Source organism: Astatotilapia calliptera, chromosome 19 (assembly GCF_964374335.1).
Source record: "Astatotilapia calliptera chromosome 19, fAstCal68.1, whole genome shotgun sequence".
In the NCBI taxonomy this organism is placed as follows: domain Eukaryota; kingdom Metazoa; phylum Chordata; class Actinopteri; order Cichliformes; family Cichlidae; genus Astatotilapia; species Astatotilapia calliptera.
Window position 1 is genome coordinate 19,952,602 of NC_137440.1, and position 18,003 is coordinate 19,970,604.

Genomic DNA, 18,003 nt, shown 5'->3' on the forward strand with positions numbered 1-18,003 from the left:
TTACCAGTGCAAACTACAGGTGACTGCAGCAGTCTGATTACAAACAAAAGCGACTGCAGTTAGGTTTTCAGTGTAGCAGCATATACCCCTTTGTGACGGATTTTACCGTCGAGTTGCCCCCGACGCATCCATCAGAGTGCGAGCGTGTGAATGTGAAGCCGAAAACAGTGCTAGGCTTTAAATATGTTGGTGATGAGTTTGGAGCAAGGAATGAGCTCAAATTGGGAAGGAAAAGCACTGCTAAAAATATTCACTCGTCTAGCTTTGCATACATATGTACAGTGACATTTTATTCTTAATCCACCCATTCACAAATGTTTGCAGAAGCATGCCTAGGTGCTCGATTTTATACACCCGTGACCATTAAAGTGATCTTAAATGCCAAAACAAACTCTTAAAATGACTCCAAGTCTTCAACTTTAAATCATCTTGACTTCAGAGAACTGAGGTAACTCTTTGCAAAACTCATAATGATGCAGAAACGGCGCACTGCTCTTACTTTAGTGTCCGACATGGTGTCTTTCCTTCGAGGCGGCAGAGGTGGTGGCTTTAGCTCCTCTCCAAGGTGGTGGAGGCTACCACATGACGCAGACTGTAACTCTGAGGAAAACGGAAAACACGGATTAAAACGGATGAAAAAGCTGACATGCTCGGCTACTTTTATATTGGCAGAATTGTGCAGAACTACAATCGGGAGCAATCAAAATAAACTTCACACTCACTTCCAGTAAACAGGAGAACTGGAGCAAATATGGAGTTGCTACTACCTGTGAAATTCAAACACAGAAGATTAAGGTCACATGTGGCAGAAGGAATTAGAAACATTTATTAACCTGAAACCTAAACTCTACTATCGGAGAATGTAGGGGCATAGTATATAATTTAACTTGGATCTGCAATACTTGGACTAGCTGCACGCTTTTCTTTGTAAACCATGGATCAAGCATCGGCCTCACACTCACCGCCGTAGGAGTTGCTGAGCTGGTCGTGCTCTGTGAAAACTGAGTTAAAGTCAGGAGTGGCCGACTGTGGGGGAGTGGGCGTGTTCGGAGAGGTGGGCACCGAAACCAGCGACTCCGAATCGTTCTCATTGATACTCCGGAAGGTGATCTTGTGTGGGGGGTCCCTCTCCAGGGGGACAGGGTGGCCCTTTAGGGTGCCAGAGGTAGATGTTCGCACGGGGCGGATACCCGGGGATTTCAGACTGTACACGGTCTTCCTGGGCTGCAATGAGAGAGGAGAATCAAGAGATAACACATTTCTCAGGATGGGATTGATCTTATATTGATTGAACTTACTGAGATCCAATTTAAATAATCCAACCTGCCCTTTCCAATCCGCAACTGAACTGGAATAATATAATATTAGAGCAGTAAAAACTTCACTAAATTATAAATACTCACAAATCGAGGAGGCTGCCTGCAGTTCCGAGGCTCTATTTCCAGAGACTTTCTGAACAGGTAGTCAGTAAACTCCTTCTCGCTCAGGTTACCCATCGGGTTCAGGTTCTCGAAAAATTTCTGTGCAACACAATCATTAGTCAGAACTCAGGTACTGGGCACAGTTAAGACAAGCTCAAAGACAATTCTGGAAAGGCGAGTGCTCACCCTCATCTCGGGCTCCACTTTCAGACAGTAGGGCTGGTTCTGATACTGCTGGATCTCTCCTGTGATTTCCGCCACTTTCCTCCTCTTGCTGAAGTTGATCAGATCCTTCCCGTGGCGTTTCAGGAAATCTGGGTTGCCTTCCTCCGTCTTCAGTATGTTGGTTAAATAGATACCTGAGGACCAAAAAACAAAAAATGTGAGTAGAGCTTGAAGTGTTTATTTGTTCAGTACTTTCTCACTTGTTAAGTCAATTTACTATTATAAAAACAACTCCCAGGACAAACAAGAGATTGAATTGTTTTCTGATAAATAATGGTGACTCACAGCACAGCCAGGATCCAGACACAACTACTTTAAGTCAACATTTTTTTTGTCCTGCCATCCTTCACTAGCACAGTCAGAAGACTGTAGAAGACTTACCAAAGAAAGGCACACAGGGTGGGTTTATCGACTTGAGTTTAGCCAAGTATTTCTTAAAATGGTCCTTGCTCAGTTCTGCTGCCTCTTCCAGGATCTTCCTTTTCCTCTCTGGTACTGCCTGCAAAGGTGAGGGAGAAGAGCTCAGACTGCAGTCTGATCACCACCTCAGCCTTACAGCATAAATGCCAGTTTCAAAATCAACGCCAAACATTGCATGTAGACACACAAACACAGAAATGTGCAGAGGCCTTGAGCCCTCCCTCATTTTTGTTTTTCCTACTTTGCTATTAGAAAAAAAAAGGCAAAGGAATTTATTGAAACACATGCGAACACCTGGAAAGACTGTGTATAAAGGCAAACAGAGTTTTTAACAAGCTAGAACATCAATATTTCTTAGTCAAGTTCTCCTCCACTGTGTTTTAAAGGCTGGCTGCAGACACTGTTGTTACTTTCTTGACCTCTGATTTCAACCAAACAAGTCAAAGATGGATTCATCACTCCAACAGAGCTGCTGCTACTGATTCTCAGTCCAGTTCTGGTGTAATTTAGCATACAGCAGCAGCAGCAGATGCTTTTCTTCTCTCTTTCTCCACTTGTTCAGGTCCCTATACATTTTGTTTTTTTGGAAGTACACAGTACTGAGATGCCAAGATATGCCGAGTTATTGGCTGATATCTGTTTGGAAATCATTTTGTTGGAGCAAAACACTATTTTATCCTTGTCAAACTTTGTCATTTTTAGCATTTTTATGCTAAGTTGTCCACAATGTGCTGACATAGCACTGGTTCATCCCTTGAACGATTCCCCAGGCTTTCACTCATTTTCACTTAAGACCACTAGAAAAAGGAAAAGGTCTGGCTCCTCTGAAGCAAACGACTTCTGCTTTAATTTGTGTAGTCCTGTTTTTCTCCTCATATCTCACTCACCTCATAGGTGTGATCAAGTCTGTAGACTGCAACAGAGTTGATAGCACTGAGCACCTCCAGCACACCGTTGAAGTTATTGAGCTCCTGGAAAACCTGCAGAATCTCTATGACCCGTGTGAACACCGCCACCCTCTCTTCCAGGTTCATTGTCTCCACAATACACCTGAAACACGCAAACACATCCACGAAACATCGTTAGAGGAAACGGGACCTGAAAAATTAACGGTGAATTTTCTTATAAGCAAAGTGACTCACTTCTCAAACCACAGAGTAAGGTTGGTAGTGTGGCGAATCATGCGGAGCAAGTTTGGAGAGTGCTTCTCTTTGTCCTCTTTGGTCCAGACGCTGCCGACCAGCTCGGAGGGCCGAACAGCTCTGTGGAAGCAGAATTTTATTTCTCTATGTAAAGAAGCCGATTGCTACACGCATTTTCTGACTTCAACCTTCCACTTCTATGGCTATGAGTGACTGACCTGTACAGCTCAGACTCTATCAGTGTCAGCTGACGTGCAATCTCTATGGGGTGAAGGGTCATGAGGTCAAACAACTCCAGTTGGCCGCTTCTGCAGATGTGCCACTCGATGGAAGGAGGCGAGCTCTCAAATGTGATGCTGGGACTGACGCCGTTTGTCTGAGGCTGCATCTTTCTCCTGATGATCTTATTGATGGACTCCACCCACTTTCTCATGGACTTACCTGAAATAAATAAATACATTAAAAAAAAAATCATCCATTAACCACTGGTGTGTCACTGTACTCATGTTTCACAGGTAAAACTACACTAGAGACTACATCAAGAAGCCCAGTGAGGCTTTGCTCAGATCCAAACAGACAGTAGTTGGACAAATCATCAAATCAATCATCACAGTAGTGATGTGGTCTTTTTAAGGCAAACAAAAAGACTATATTTTAAGTCAGAAGACAGGAAAAGAAAGTCAGCAAAGGCAGCAATTTGCCTGATAATGATCCCGTACAGACAAATTATTTATAGCTGCAATATATAGTGTCTGAACCCTTTCTTTTCCTGCACATGGATATAGGTTAATATTTTTATACACACACAAAAATAACTAAAAATGCAAGAGGTGACGAGATAATTTAACAGGGGGACATAATTTCAGAATATCATATTCAAAGTTAGATGTTACCAAAATATACCTCAACTTAGGACAAGAAGTTATGAACAGCAATTAGATTTTTTGAAACATTATTTTTGGGGGCATTTTTGCCTTCTTTGATTGGACAGTGAACATGTTTCAGACAGCAAAAAGGGTAGAGAGAGCAGGGGAAGAGCCATGGGTTGCAATCGAACCCAGGACACGATATCGAACCTTGTCGTATATGGTCGCCGTATGATTTTGACGTACCAATATATGGCACAAGAGGATTTAGATAAAATAACATTGCTTGCTGTTTATTTGCAATTTACGCATCAGAGGTGGCTCAATAAACACCCTTTTGGACGTAGCTTTGATAGATAAACGCTGGAAATATTGCAAAGTTCAGCTGTAGGACGGCTTTTCCCATGTTGTGTCAAATGTTTATTTATGGAAGCAGCCGTTTGTGTTTGTGACTGACCTCGCAGTTGAATTTTGGTGGTGAAGTATTCTTCTAGTCGACTTCTAAGCTCTGCGTCGTTCTCAAAGTCGTAGAAATGATGTTCAACCCACTGACGGAAAACATTGAGAACCCTGCGAGGTGAAAAAGGTAGTTGAGTTAATTTATTATTAGAGCTTCACAGGTTTATTAGGACAATATGCATACAGTTTGCAAAGTACATCTACAAGGGAAGATATTTCTACCGTTTGTTGACATTAACAATTATATTTGGTATGTCAAAGAAATACATAAGATTGCCAAGTAGTTCACAGAGACATGCCTTAAAAGGGAAAAGCAAACGTCGAAAGAGGGACACCTTCTGAAGTGCCAGTGTTAAAATACACAGTCTGACCACATTTAAGTGCTTACTGAACAACAGACCACACATACTTTTGTCCTGCATGTACACTCTAAAACATCCTGAAGGCTTTGTTTAAGACAGACACTTCAAAGATTTTAAACTCTTCCTCAGAATGTAATATAATAGCAGTACAGGACTTTACCTAGTTTATAAGGTCCACTCGTTTTGTCATCGTTTCTGTGACTAACATTCACAGAATTTACAGGAGCATGTTTGACACTAAGGAGCTCCCTCTTTTTTAAAAGGGGACTTACAAGATTAGGTCAGACTCTGCTGCTCCTTATAAGGATACACAGTCAAATACAAAAGTAATTCTGTGACATGGTGAGAACATTTTTGCCTTAACAGGGCGACAGACACAAGAAAGCACTTAAATAACAAGTAGAATAAGCTTTCTACAAATTTGAGTGATGTTTATCTAAAAATGCAGGTTGTCCAGCTGTGTATTAAACTCAAAGTTGTGTTTTGGAGCTTAGTAAAACACATAGCACTTGAATTTAAAATGACCCAAACATGAAGTTCATCTTACGATGTCCCTTGCCATTGCCAAACCTTGACTGCATTCACAAGATTTTCAAAACATTTGACTTCTGACCTTTGACCTTTACATCGAGGCCACTAACATTAAAAACCATCTGAGATTATTAGGAGATAGACCTAGGGTGTCAATTTGAAAGTCGTAGATGACTTCCTTCGTGTGTCATGGCATTCACAAGATTTTCAGAAAACTTGACCTTTGACCTCGTTCTTGAGGTTGAGGTCACTGAGCTTCAAACTCATCTGAGATTTTTAGTACATACCCTTATGGGGTCAATTTGAAGCTCATATGTTGCCTTGTTCTCAAGTTATCGCATTCACAAACTCAGGCGTCCACATCGCCTGCCCTCCCATGTGCCCGGCGGGGTGACGACAATACCAGATCAGCCTTTTACGGCCGAGGGGTTAAAAATAACAAAACAAACCAAAAACGCTACTTTTTGCCTTACATACAGTATTTCAGTGTTTAAAATGAGTATTGACTCAAGACTTTTGAACAGTATATTATTTCTTTCACTGTTAGTGTTCCCCGTCTTTCTACTTTCACTCAAATACACAATTAACTTGCACATGAGCAAATTCTTCACCTGAGTTGGACCGGCTGTACGTATTCCTTTCGGAACCTTTGGAGCTGGGCTACCATCGGATGATCATTGGTCATCAGTATCTGTCTGTCTTCATCTGTTGGTTCTGGATCAGGAATCGTAAGCCTGAGAAAAGAAATGATCAGGTGTACCCTGACGTCAGTTACAGTTGTGCAAAATCACGAATTATAGCAAAAGAATTGCTGTAGTCACGGAAAAGACTGAACCTGTCTATCAGCAGGGTGAGAAACTCGTGTGGCTTGCAGAATGATCGGTATGTGGTAAGAAATGTGCGAACGAAATTGGGATCTAGAAAAAGATCAAACAGATGATAAACATAAAGGAAATTAAAATATTCATTGCCACTAGCGAAGCTTATGCAGCAGCTTACCAGCATACATATGGTATGTGAGCCTCTCTATGAGCTTGTCCACTGTGCCGGCTTTAATGATGGGGATTCCTGTTTTGCTCTGCACTTTGTCCTCAAACACTATATTCTCCTCAGAGTCCTGCACCGCAAAACGGTACACCTCTGGAGAGGGCAGTCTTAGAGGCTGTGCCTGCTCCTCTTGCTGCAGCTCAGTGTCCAACATGCGATCTAAAGTAGACCGGTATTGCAGAGTCACCAGCGCTGCCATCCACGCTTCCTTCTCCTCTGCTGTACGAGCACAGAATACGGCACGGGTATCATCTTTGGCTACCAGTTCAAAGGCGTTCCGCAGCTCTGGCGAGTCCTCGCGGTCCGTAATGCTGACCTTCCTCAGAACAAACTTCTCTTTCAGACGGAACTCCGCCCCGCTACCCGCTCCCGGGAGCCGTGAACTCTGATTGGCCTTACAGCTGATCATCAGGCCATCAAAAAGGAAGTTGTGTCTCTCGTGTTTAGCACCTGCACGTATAAGCGGGCCCTCCAAGATGAACTCGCTGCAGCACTGACCGATGTCTTTTCCCTCCCAGCCGTCGATGCTTTTCTGGATCTCGTTCATGCGTTTGATGGCTAGCTGTTTGCTACGAATCTGCCTGCTATACAGACGATACATTGGCTCACTGTGAGGGAGGAATAAAGTTTGGTCAGAAAACCCCAAAGCTCAGTGCACAAGTTTTTAAATGCTGAACCACTGAAATATAAGTAGACAAACATAAGTCTTTATTGCTTATTAATAGTAAGTAGACGTACCCAGGTTTACGTCGAGGCTGGTGTTTGGCATAAATTCGCTCCATGCTAGATTGAAGGTTAAGCAGAGCTGTAAGCGCCTGTTTCAGACATTCTCTGTCGTCTAGGTCTTCACTGCGCTCTTGAAGTTGCTGTAAAACGTATCAGAAATATTCACGATTACATAATATCAACGTCTTCAGCTTTAAAAAGACAAAGTGCAGGTGTAGCTGATAATGGCACCAAAGGCTTGTTCATATGATGTATGAATGGCTTACTGGGACACTTAATGGAGTTGATTACATTATTTTAAAGTCCTACAGAAAGCCTGTGTTAAATGCAATTAAAATAGTATTTGATGTGTTACATCTCATATTAATTGTTGGGCAATCTCAATCTAACGGCTGCGTTTTCCTGGAGCATCAGGCTCAGTTATTACATCACTCTGGCATGATGATGGTGCCACAGGACAGAGAGCTTTCTCTCGTGACACCATGTGAACATTGCTCAAAAGTTATGTACCGTGTTGGATGTGATAAGTGTGTCTTTTGTTGCCTTTTCCTTCCATAACGCCAACAGGTGGCGGCAAATGGCTACCCTGCCCTGAGCCTGGTTCTGCCAGAGGTTTCTCAATATGAAAAGGAGGTTTTTCCTTCCCACTGTCGCCAAGTGTTTGATCAGAGAGTCGTTTGATGGTTGGCGTTTTCTTTGTATTATTGTATGGTCCTTACAATAAAAGCACTGTGAGGCAGCTGTTGTTCCGATTTTGTGCCACTTAAATAAAACTGAACTGAAAAAAAAATTTCATTTAAAGCAAAAAGGTCTGAATTTGTGGTTTGTGTCACACTTATTACCATTTCACTAGCACTCGAAGAGGGGCGGACGAGTGTTTGCAGGCAACTAGAGCTGATTGTGACCAAAGCAACAAGGCTTTTGCCAGCTGGATGGGGAATACTATACTATGACTGGTAGTTGCCAAGAGATCAGCAGCCTCTAGGTTAATTTGAGTCTTTAGCAATCGATTTCCTAGTGACTGCCATTAACCTCCAGCAACCACTCTCCAAACTTTCAGGAAACTAATCTTTTTTCCCCATATGACCGAGGCTTTATTCACCAAACCCTACACTGTCGTCATGGTTGTCACGTGTCAAAAATGCAAACAAAACACCACTTAGAAACGTTAAAATTACTTCATATTATGCAGTATTCTATAGTTAATAAGCTGCAGGGGCGTATTATTTCCCATTTTATTTATTTGAGGTCTTAGGAAAGTTTGGACTTGGAGAAGGCTTTGTAATTTTGTCAAACTTATCCATCTTTTACCTAGCGCCTGTGTCCTTTTTAATGGCTCTAGCGCTTCAGAATATGCACTGGAGAGATATAACTGACAAGCAGACCGTATCATAGTATAAAAGGACTTTAAATAGATTCAGTTCCCTACAATAGTTTTGCAAGCCGATGATATGCTTCTCTTCATCTCAAAATTGGAAAAAAAAAAATCTACTCCCATGTTGATGTCAAAATTAAGGATCTCTCCCTGGCTATAATATTCATTTTGATAAAGCAAGAGCAATGCCAGTTGGTTTTGATAGCAAAACTTCATATCCATCCATTTCCCCTTTCTCCTGGTCTGACTTGGGATTTTTATATCTAGGGATCGATATAAAGCCTAATGTTAGGTACCTCTTGAGACACAATTTGACCACAGTACAAAAAGAAATAAATAAAGACCTTGCAAGATGGATGAATCTGCCAATTTCATGGATGGGTAGAATAAGTCTAATAAAGATGAAGAGGCTTTACTATTATCTTAAAGGTGATGGAACTCCTTTTGCAAAATTGGGATGTAATCCCTTTGATTTAGTAGGAGACATGCAAAAATAAATCTCGCACAAAAACAAAAGACAAGCCAATTCTTCAAAATACAATGAAAAGCTGGCAAGATATAAACAACTGTATTTGAGGAAGAATTCGTTTACCTACATTACACTGCTTTCAACAATAGAGATTTTCTCCCTGCCATGAATTTGGTTGTATTTGGATCCTAGCACAGAAGAGGTATCAAAATAATAATAGCAGGCCTGTTTGATAAAAACTACATACATAAGCTGTGCGCCCAACTTCAAAATACCTTTGGCCTTCCTCAGAAAGACTTGTATATCTTCAAATTCATCACTATGTGTCACAGGATTCTCGCTTGCTTCCATAGAAAAAATTCAAGTTTACTTTAAAAAAAAAAAAAAAAAAAAGGTTTTATTTTGGGTTTTTATAACATCCTGCAGAAATATGATAATCAATCAATATTGGGAATGGTCTCAGTCAATGGGTCAATGGATGATTTACAGAAAGCCTATGGTGAGGACGATTAAAAAAAAAAAAAAAAAAAAGTAAACATGATAATATCATGTGGTCAGTGGTCACATATCTGTAATCCCCAACATCCATCAATTGTGTGCATCATTAACAATAAATCAGGGTTGTGATGGGCAGTCAATTTGGGGAAAAAAAAAAAAAAAAAAAAAAAAACAGAGAGAAAAAAAAAAGTAAACATTAGGACAAACCTGCAGTAGCTCAAAGTAGTGCATACAGTGGTACACTGGGACCATCATCAGCTGGGGAAGGATATATTGCACAGCTTCTTTAAAGCCTTCTGTAACTGACTGCAGAAACAGAAAGAGAAAAATGAATAATAAGAACACTATGAACAGATTTGACCAACCAACATAACAGCAAATTTTCCACCTCAATACAAAAAGTCTTTTTCCCCCTAAACAGCATTTAACTCAGTAAATCTGTTTCAAAACAAAAACATTTTCCTATCCAGAAAAAAAAAAAAAACCACAACATTTAGAAATGTGATATGCATTTATTCATATGTAAGTCACAGAGACGTTATTTTAAAGTGAAACTGAAAGTTGAGTGTTTATATTGCAGTTAGCTAAACCACCAAATAAGTTGTTGCTGGATGTGTTTAGACCTGTCTAAAGCTCGCCTTTCGTGCCTCCAGGATAAGCCAGTGTACAAGTGTATGGTTGTATTCAACTCAAATGATAAATGAATGACAAAAATTGATCATAAATAAAAAAAAGACTAAAATGTCGGCCCTGACTAAAAATATTGTACAAAACGTACAGTCGGTCAGCAAAGACAGATAAAATGGGTACATCCCAGTCTGTTAATGTAAAATCAGCCCAAATGAGAGGGTACAGGGGGACCAGGGGGAGCAAGAAGCAGTTGATCAAGTAAGGCAGAGGTAACCAGAAAGGGAGGGGTGTCACAGTATCCTTTTAAAGCTCCTGTTCCCCAGATAGCCGAATCAGAATCAATACGCTCGTACTCAGACTCCTCTGCAGCGACCACAGTCTCTGCATGCAGGGAAGAAGTCTGGGGGAAGGGGGATCGTGTGCATTAGAGAAAGGCATCAGCTGCCTGATGCACCCAGATGGACAGCAAGGAAACAATGATCCAAGTTTAGATCATGTTATTGATACGTCAGCATCCTGCAGATTCACAAAGTGTACACGTGCTTTTTGTCACCGTTTTGAGACTCATCAGTTTCGAGATATAACGCTTACAGGGAACCTAAGGAATCCGTGTATTTATATTCATGTTTGTCACCCAATTCATGAGCATGTAGTTGACTTATTTCTGTCCAGAGTGGGTGCAATCACACAAATATAAAATAGAGAGAAATGGACTTTATGATTTACTGACTATTTTGTAACTTCTTCTGTAAATCTGATGTCATCAGAAATCTGGAAAAGGTGCTTACATGCCACAGGATCCTGCTTTCCACTGAAGCAATGCAGCTATGCAGGTATCACAAACCCAGTGTGAAACAAGCATTTTCATACACAACAGAAACCTCACAGATAAATAATATGCTAGCCCTGATCTAGATGCTTTCAGCGAAGATTCGACAACTTGGTGAGACTATTGATCTTAAGAGTCTTTAAAGAAAACAAAACTGGATTTCCATTTCTAATCATAATTTAAACTTATCATACATCTCTAAAGGGATATGCATCATTTTTGCTTTTGGCCCCCGACCCTCCTCTTCACCAGGAGAAAAAAAAAAAAAAGTCCTGCAGTGTAGCTGGCTGTTCTATTTTTAAAAGGCGATGTAATTTACCCACAATAGCAGACGCTGCAGAGTGCAGGGGCTGAGTGCTCGACAGACGCATCTGTCTGACAGAGAGGAGGGGCAGAAAGTCAAGAAGGGTGGAAAAAGAAAGATGAAGCACATGCTTTGAGACAAAAGCTGAAGAGGAGAACCAATGTGGCCACTGCCACAGGTTTGACTGGAACATGTGCCATTTCATCCAGGTGTCCACATAACTGAGCGTGCTGGATAAAGAAGGTAGAAAGAAGATGAGATGAGTAACTGGTTGGTGGAGAAACACCATTACACCATCTCCCGTTAGGACAACTGATGATCAACATGTATACATGTACACGTGCGCACGCACACACATCTCCGATTGTGCACTCGAGCAAAGTGGATTTGCAAGATCTCTTTCCATCAGATGCCGTAAGAGCTGAATGTCTTAGCTGCTGGGTTAACGAAAAGGCACAGCCATGTATCATTTCCTTAAATTTTGCTTCCAAAGGGGTCTTTATGAATCGTTCTCCAGGATTTCTGAAGGTCTCTCAAAGTCTTTCTTTGGACATTGGCTGCATTTTCACCTGCGTTCAGTCCAGTTCTTGTACCTGACCTTTTTTTTTTCTTTTTTTTTTTTAAAAAAAAAAAAGAGGATTTTTATTTTTGTTAAGCTGCTTAACACCGAGATATAATTCAAATAGCCCAAAAAAGGCTCAAGGGATAACTCATAACTCAAGGGATGAAAGAGTGTTGTGTATACACATAACAGAGAATTCTTTAAGTAATTTGTTACTAGGAGCCAATCACAAAAACACATCATTTGTTCCAGTTTCTAACAGTTTGACAAAAAAAAAAAAAAAAAGTATTTTTGCTCAAATAACAATGTGATTCCCAAAGAGCTAATAGCAGAAAACAGTGCTGTGGCAGTGTGCCATTATAAATTTTGAAGAAACTGGACAAGTAAGGTGAGAAGAGAAGTCGTCTCATGATGTCAACATCACTATCTACAGCAGATGAACACTACCTGAAAGTCATGTCCTTAAAAACAATTAATTAAAAAATAAAAAAGACCTGATAAAGAACCTGAGAGATTCATCTACTGTTCACTGAAGCCTCATCAGAAATGGTCTCAGAGGAAGGGTGGCTTCTACTGAGGCCACTGGATTGAAAATAAGTGGCAATATGATGGAATAACAAACACATGGAGGTGGGCAGGACAGAGAAACGTACCATCAGATTTTGCTACACCACACAATGCTTTCCAGAAAGTGTGATCTGTGTTTTTCAGCAATGCGAATGATCCCAAACACACCATCACTGCAACCCCAGAGCCTGGACAGCGTGGGATCATCTTGACAGCCAACATCCAAAGAAGGGCTTCTTCAAGAAGCCTGGAGAACCTATTTCAGAAGATTCCTTCTAATGGAGAAGCTGAAACTGAACCCCTTAGATTATGAATCTTAATTGCTATTTTCTGTTGACTGAACTGATTAATTGACTGATACGTTCTTACATATATAAATCGATATATACACTCAAGCAAAGACACTTTTTAGTTATGTGCTGCTGCTTTAGCTTGTGAAACAAAACAGTTCTTTGTTTAAAAAAAAAAAAAAAAGTCTTATCAATATGGTGCACAAATAAAGCTGTATTCATACAATACAGTTGTATTGTATGAACTCTCATACAATGAGTATATGGAAATAAACACCAGGTGTGAATAATCAGAAGACTGTGCCAGCACTCTAACTGTGGTTAGTCTAGCGGTTCACGAATAAACACAGCGAGGCCTCAAAATGAGGTACAGGCAAGGCTGCAGGGCACTCACTCAGCCAGACTTGGTTTCCTCACTGCCAACAAGATACAAATGAAGCCTAAAGGTAGATGATTCGTAACAAACAGAAATTTGACTAGAACAAAATTAGACACTTGTTTTGAAAAGCTTAAAAAAGAAGAACAGAAAACAGTCTCATTCTGCAAGTGGTGTTACAGTGACTCTGGAGCTCTGATGCTGCATCATGTGAGCACTCCACCTCACTGGGCTTTGGCCTGAGAAAACACCAGAAAATATTTAATCTTCAAAGGCTGCCAAACTGCACCCCACTGAGCATAATTCAATGCTATTCTTGTGAGGAATGTCCAAATAAAACAATGCAGCAGCAGCGAATAAACTGTACACAGGACGCTGGATATGTCATGACATGCACTCGGCGATATTAAGAGGAATTCCACCCGGCATGCAGGTTGACTTCAAAGCAGAACAGGAACAAATAATGAAACAATGTTTGCTGGGTATAAACTCAAAATGACCTACTTACACCTTCATATAAAAAAATAAAAAAAAAATACAGATTTTCCCTTTTTTATTTTACAGTATTTTTCAGTCTGTAAAGTTTATTTTTGGCACTGACAGAAAGAACTGATTCTCAGTTATAACAGCTGTAACCGTTAATTCTCGTACCTAGTGATAATACAAAGTCAAAGTAAATAAAACTCAAATGCACACTGTAACACAAGTTCCAAAAAGTTAGGACGTTTTGTAAATGGCAAATAAAAGAATGCAATGATTTGCAAATCTCATAAACCAACAGTAGAATATTTAAAAAAAATGTTTACACATGTTTACCACTGTGTAGCATCCCCTCTGCTTTTAACAACAGTCTGTAAACATCTGGGCACTGAGGAGAGCAGCTGCTTGACTTGTTGTCCCATTTCTGCCTGTAGAGGATTCCAGCACCTGGACTTATCTATGAAGCTATGCCATTACAGTAGCTCTAGCATGTGGCATTGCTGAAATATTAAAGGCCTTCCCTGAAAAAGATAATGTCTATACGGAAGCATACGTTGCTCTAAAACTTGTATATACTTTTTAGGGCTTATGCCCCCTTTCCAGATGTGCCAACTGCCGAATCCATCATCACTAATGCGCCCCACATTATCAGAGATGACACCTTTTGAACTGAGCCCTGATGTCAAGTCAGAAGCTCTTCTAATGCTTTAGTGAGGAAGAGACAGCATCCAAGTTTTCCCCCAAAAGAAACTTCAAAATTTTAAATTTTGAGGCACATTGTTCTGAAGTTGTTCCACGATTTGTCAATGCAGATTTATTTTTTAATACCCGATCGTTTTATTCACTTGTTACCAGTTGCAAAATGTAATTTTCTTTTCAGCACCGATTACATTTCCGTCCCTTTTTCACACCCGTCCCAGCTTTTGATTCATGTGGCTTCCAATAAATTCAAAATGAGCAAATATTTTCATGAAACAGTCCAATGGGCCCATCTTTTGAATTGTGGATGTGAGGTTGTATAAATCTGACAGTATGTTTTTAAACCAAACAAATGTAGAGACCCGAGCGTCACCTTTCCAAACTCTTATGAAATCTCTTACCTGGAAGTAGAGGCCAACTGTTGGTCGTGCCATCAAGCTGTTGAAATGTGAATGAAATTCCCCGCCGAGGATGTCTTGAGACAAAGTCTCGTAGGGATCGAAGGCCTGCTCCTGCACACACATGCAGAATAATACAAGTCTTAAGAAAAACATCACAGAAAGACGGTGTCATATCTGAGTCATCAGCGCCGTCTCCATCATAACCACAAGTTACACAAAGTAGTTAATCAAGTAATGACTTACAGTAATAAGTGTTTTTACACAAACAGATGGGTTTCATTGGAATGTTCTTAGTTCTTAGAAAAGATCCTCAGTAATTAACCTTCTTTTCACCCATTTTGTTGTTTATTTGTGTGTGTTTCCGTTAACAGTCTCCTAAACTGCTGTCCTAATGTCCTCCTTAGAAATTCCTCATATCCTTTTGAATCCATTATTCTGATCAACAACTGCAAGATATACAAGCCCTAAAGTAACAGAGCAGCCCGAATGTTGATTCTACCTCCATCATATTTTACAATGGCTGGATGTTGTTTTTGTGTTAGTGTGCGGCGTCTTCTTTTTTTTTTTTTTTTTCCTTTTTTTCTTTAGTCATAACACTATGGGTACCAGAAGTGTTGTGGTAAACCAACTTTCAAGTTGCTTTTCTCAAGAACACAATTTAAAAGTTTCTTTCTCAAGAAACCGATTTGAAAGTTGCTTTCCTGAGAAAGCAGTTTTTGCTAGGAACCAAGCTTCGTTTTCTTTATTTATATGGAGAAATACCTTTATAACCACTGGCCAAAGTAGCTTTTCAAGACGTCGTTAGCACAGCTTTTCGCTCAGCTTTTCCCAATATGTGATCGAATAAAACATAAAAACTAATTTTGTCTTATTAGTTAGATTTGTTGGTCTATGATTCTGACTTGGATAATAATGACAATTTTTTGAGCAATCAAATGAAGAAACTTAATTTAATTACAAACTTTTTCTCTTTCTGCAGTAAATCCTAGATTGACTTGATTAGTTTGCTGTTAATTATCCGTCAGAGAAATAATCTCTCAAAAACTAAGAATTATTTTTGTTTCTATATTTTCCTAAAACAAGAATGATGCACTCATGCTGACATGCTGGTTTAGAATGAACGGATTTCCAACAAATCTAATAAATTCAAGCCATGCATTACATTTTTTTAACAACCACATGACAACCCAACACAAAAACAAAGTACCAAAACTGTTTTTTGTACAGTTTATTGCATATTGTGTATTTCCCAACCATACTAGTAAAAGCTCAGACAATATTTGGTCCGCGCCAAATATTGTGAACTTGTGTGTTTTAAGATTTGAAAATCAGAGTGACTTCATACCTCCGCCAGATCTTCAAAGCAGCTGCCCACCAACGGATGAGGGCTGCCATCAGCAGTCATCTCAACAGCGTCCTCAATCAACCCGAGCAGCTTCACAGTCAACTCGTGGATGTCTAGGATGTTACTGAAAACCACCTCGACATCCTGCAACGACAGGACAACATGAGTGCCCGTTTCACTGTTGTGGTGTGAAACGAGTAGCTATGTTAAACTGCTGTGACTAAGGATTTTTATCCTCCAATGCTGAAACCACAAATAAGTGAAAGGTCTTTCTACGCTGGTACAAGGTACAGAAAGAGAGTCCACATGACGAGGTTATGCAGTTTGTTAACACATGGACATGAGGGGAAAAAGGATAGAGTTACAAGATTATATGCATGACATTAAGATCCACTGGATGTCACACTAGAGCACCTTTATCTCAGACCAAAACAAACAGGCCACACTTCCGCCCTCCTTCCTTTTGTCTCTCACTTAAAACTTAGATGAGTTGTTTACAAGAGAACACAAAAAAACCCCCAAAAAGCCACAGCCATCTACCCAAGCCAGCCCTGAAAATACATGAACGATTGTGATGTAATGTAACCCTGCCGGCACTGCCTTTTCCAGTCAACTTCTCTTTATTTGGGGGGGGGGGGGAGAGCACACACACACACACACACACACACCTCTTTAAGGAGGCTAACTCAGTTGACCAGAGTGCAAAAACATAACACAGTCAGAAGTAGAAGCAGAAGCTGTCTCAACATAATTGCATGTTCTGCATTCCACTGGGCCTCACAAAGTTGAATCCTCCTCACCCAAATGATACCACAAATTACCCAACCCAAAATATGCAAAGCCACAGCGACCCATTAAACTCGACTTTCCACTCAGTTCTTCTCAAACTGTAAACAGTGTTTAATCCCTTCCCTTACCTATACATTTCCTCCTTTTTATTTTTAGGGAATTTAGAGCATTTAAAAAAAAAAAAAAAAAAAAACACCTGTTAGAATGGGTTGTCTGCTAGCTGGAAGGTTAACGGTTCAATTACAGGCTTCCCTAGTTCTGCATGTTGAATTATCCTTGGACAAAATGCTGGACTCAAAGTCCTTTTCTCATTCCTAAGATTAATTTTAATGTTTCAATGTCTCATTTGTCAGCCACTCCGGCCGCTTTTATGCTCACTGCTTACCCCCTGTCGCAGAGCGAGACAACATTTACATCATATCTGCGACTATGTGATGATGTTGCAGCAGCGTGCAAAGCAACCAATGTGGAAAAGTGTACAGCAAAGTATACTGGTGCTTTCATTGTCTGTGTAATTCACACCTCTGCCTATTCCTCAAAGCATTTATCTCAGTTGATTGGCTTGTGATCAAAAAGACCATGTCAAGTCAAACCACCCACCCTCAAGTAGCTTGTGCTGCTCTCCAGGCATGATATAATTCACCTATTCTGACTTTAGAGCTCATTTTAACCTGCAATATAGTGTAATTGTCCATAGGCAGGAGTATGTTTTTTTTCCTGTATGGGGCTTCTACTCCTCAATGAGCTGATCCCATGGAATAGTAGACATTTCCCTTTTCTGAGGGCAACATGTCCTGATCTCTCTGAATCTGGGCCTAGATCTGCTCCCCAGAGGCACTGTGTATGGAGATCTGCATCAGACTGTTCTTGAACAGTGGCTACGCTATCAGGGACGATCAAAGCGCACAAGGTTGAGTTCATATCTCTGAAGACATTGTTAACAGTCTAAGCCTGTCAGTACCCCCTTCAAACACTAAGTCTACCCCCGAACAATCCAGGGCTTCACTGAAGCCTGACCTGGCATTTGTGTCTGGAGTTGTTGGTTCATTTGTGCCTCTTGACAGCTGAAAAACATCTGAAAAACAAAAGGTTCAACATGCAGTCTCCTGTTTTTGTTTTGCATGCTTTTTTGGACAGGAGCTTTGAGCAGTGTTTTCAAGTTGTGCAGCATCAAGCTGGTCCTCACCACT

General features: G+C 40.4%; 1 protein-coding gene across 1 annotated transcript in view; it reads right to left on the bottom strand.

Annotated features, from left to right (window-relative positions):
* Window positions 1-18,003, bottom strand: part of sos2 (son of sevenless homolog 2 (Drosophila)) — a 40,826-nt gene that overhangs the window by 3,542 nt on the left and 19,281 nt on the right. Inside the window, exons 6-22 of the mRNA XM_026151483.2 lie at window positions 16,025-16,168; window positions 14,680-14,790; window positions 9,749-9,847; window positions 7,212-7,339; window positions 6,426-7,081; window positions 6,262-6,343; window positions 6,038-6,160; window positions 4,532-4,644; window positions 3,427-3,649; window positions 3,209-3,328; window positions 2,954-3,116; window positions 2,028-2,145; window positions 1,608-1,780; window positions 1,404-1,520; window positions 963-1,224; window positions 723-767; window positions 500-600 (exon numbers count right to left, since the gene is read on the bottom strand). Coding sequence (XP_026007268.2) covers window positions 500-600; window positions 723-767; window positions 963-1,224; window positions 1,404-1,520; window positions 1,608-1,780; window positions 2,028-2,145; window positions 2,954-3,116; window positions 3,209-3,328; window positions 3,427-3,649; window positions 4,532-4,644; window positions 6,038-6,160; window positions 6,262-6,343; window positions 6,426-7,081; window positions 7,212-7,339; window positions 9,749-9,847; window positions 14,680-14,790; window positions 16,025-16,168 — 2,778 coding nt within the window. The remainder of the gene's footprint in view (window positions 1-499; window positions 601-722; window positions 768-962; window positions 1,225-1,403; window positions 1,521-1,607; window positions 1,781-2,027; window positions 2,146-2,953; window positions 3,117-3,208; window positions 3,329-3,426; window positions 3,650-4,531; window positions 4,645-6,037; window positions 6,161-6,261; window positions 6,344-6,425; window positions 7,082-7,211; window positions 7,340-9,748; window positions 9,848-14,679; window positions 14,791-16,024; window positions 16,169-18,003) is intronic.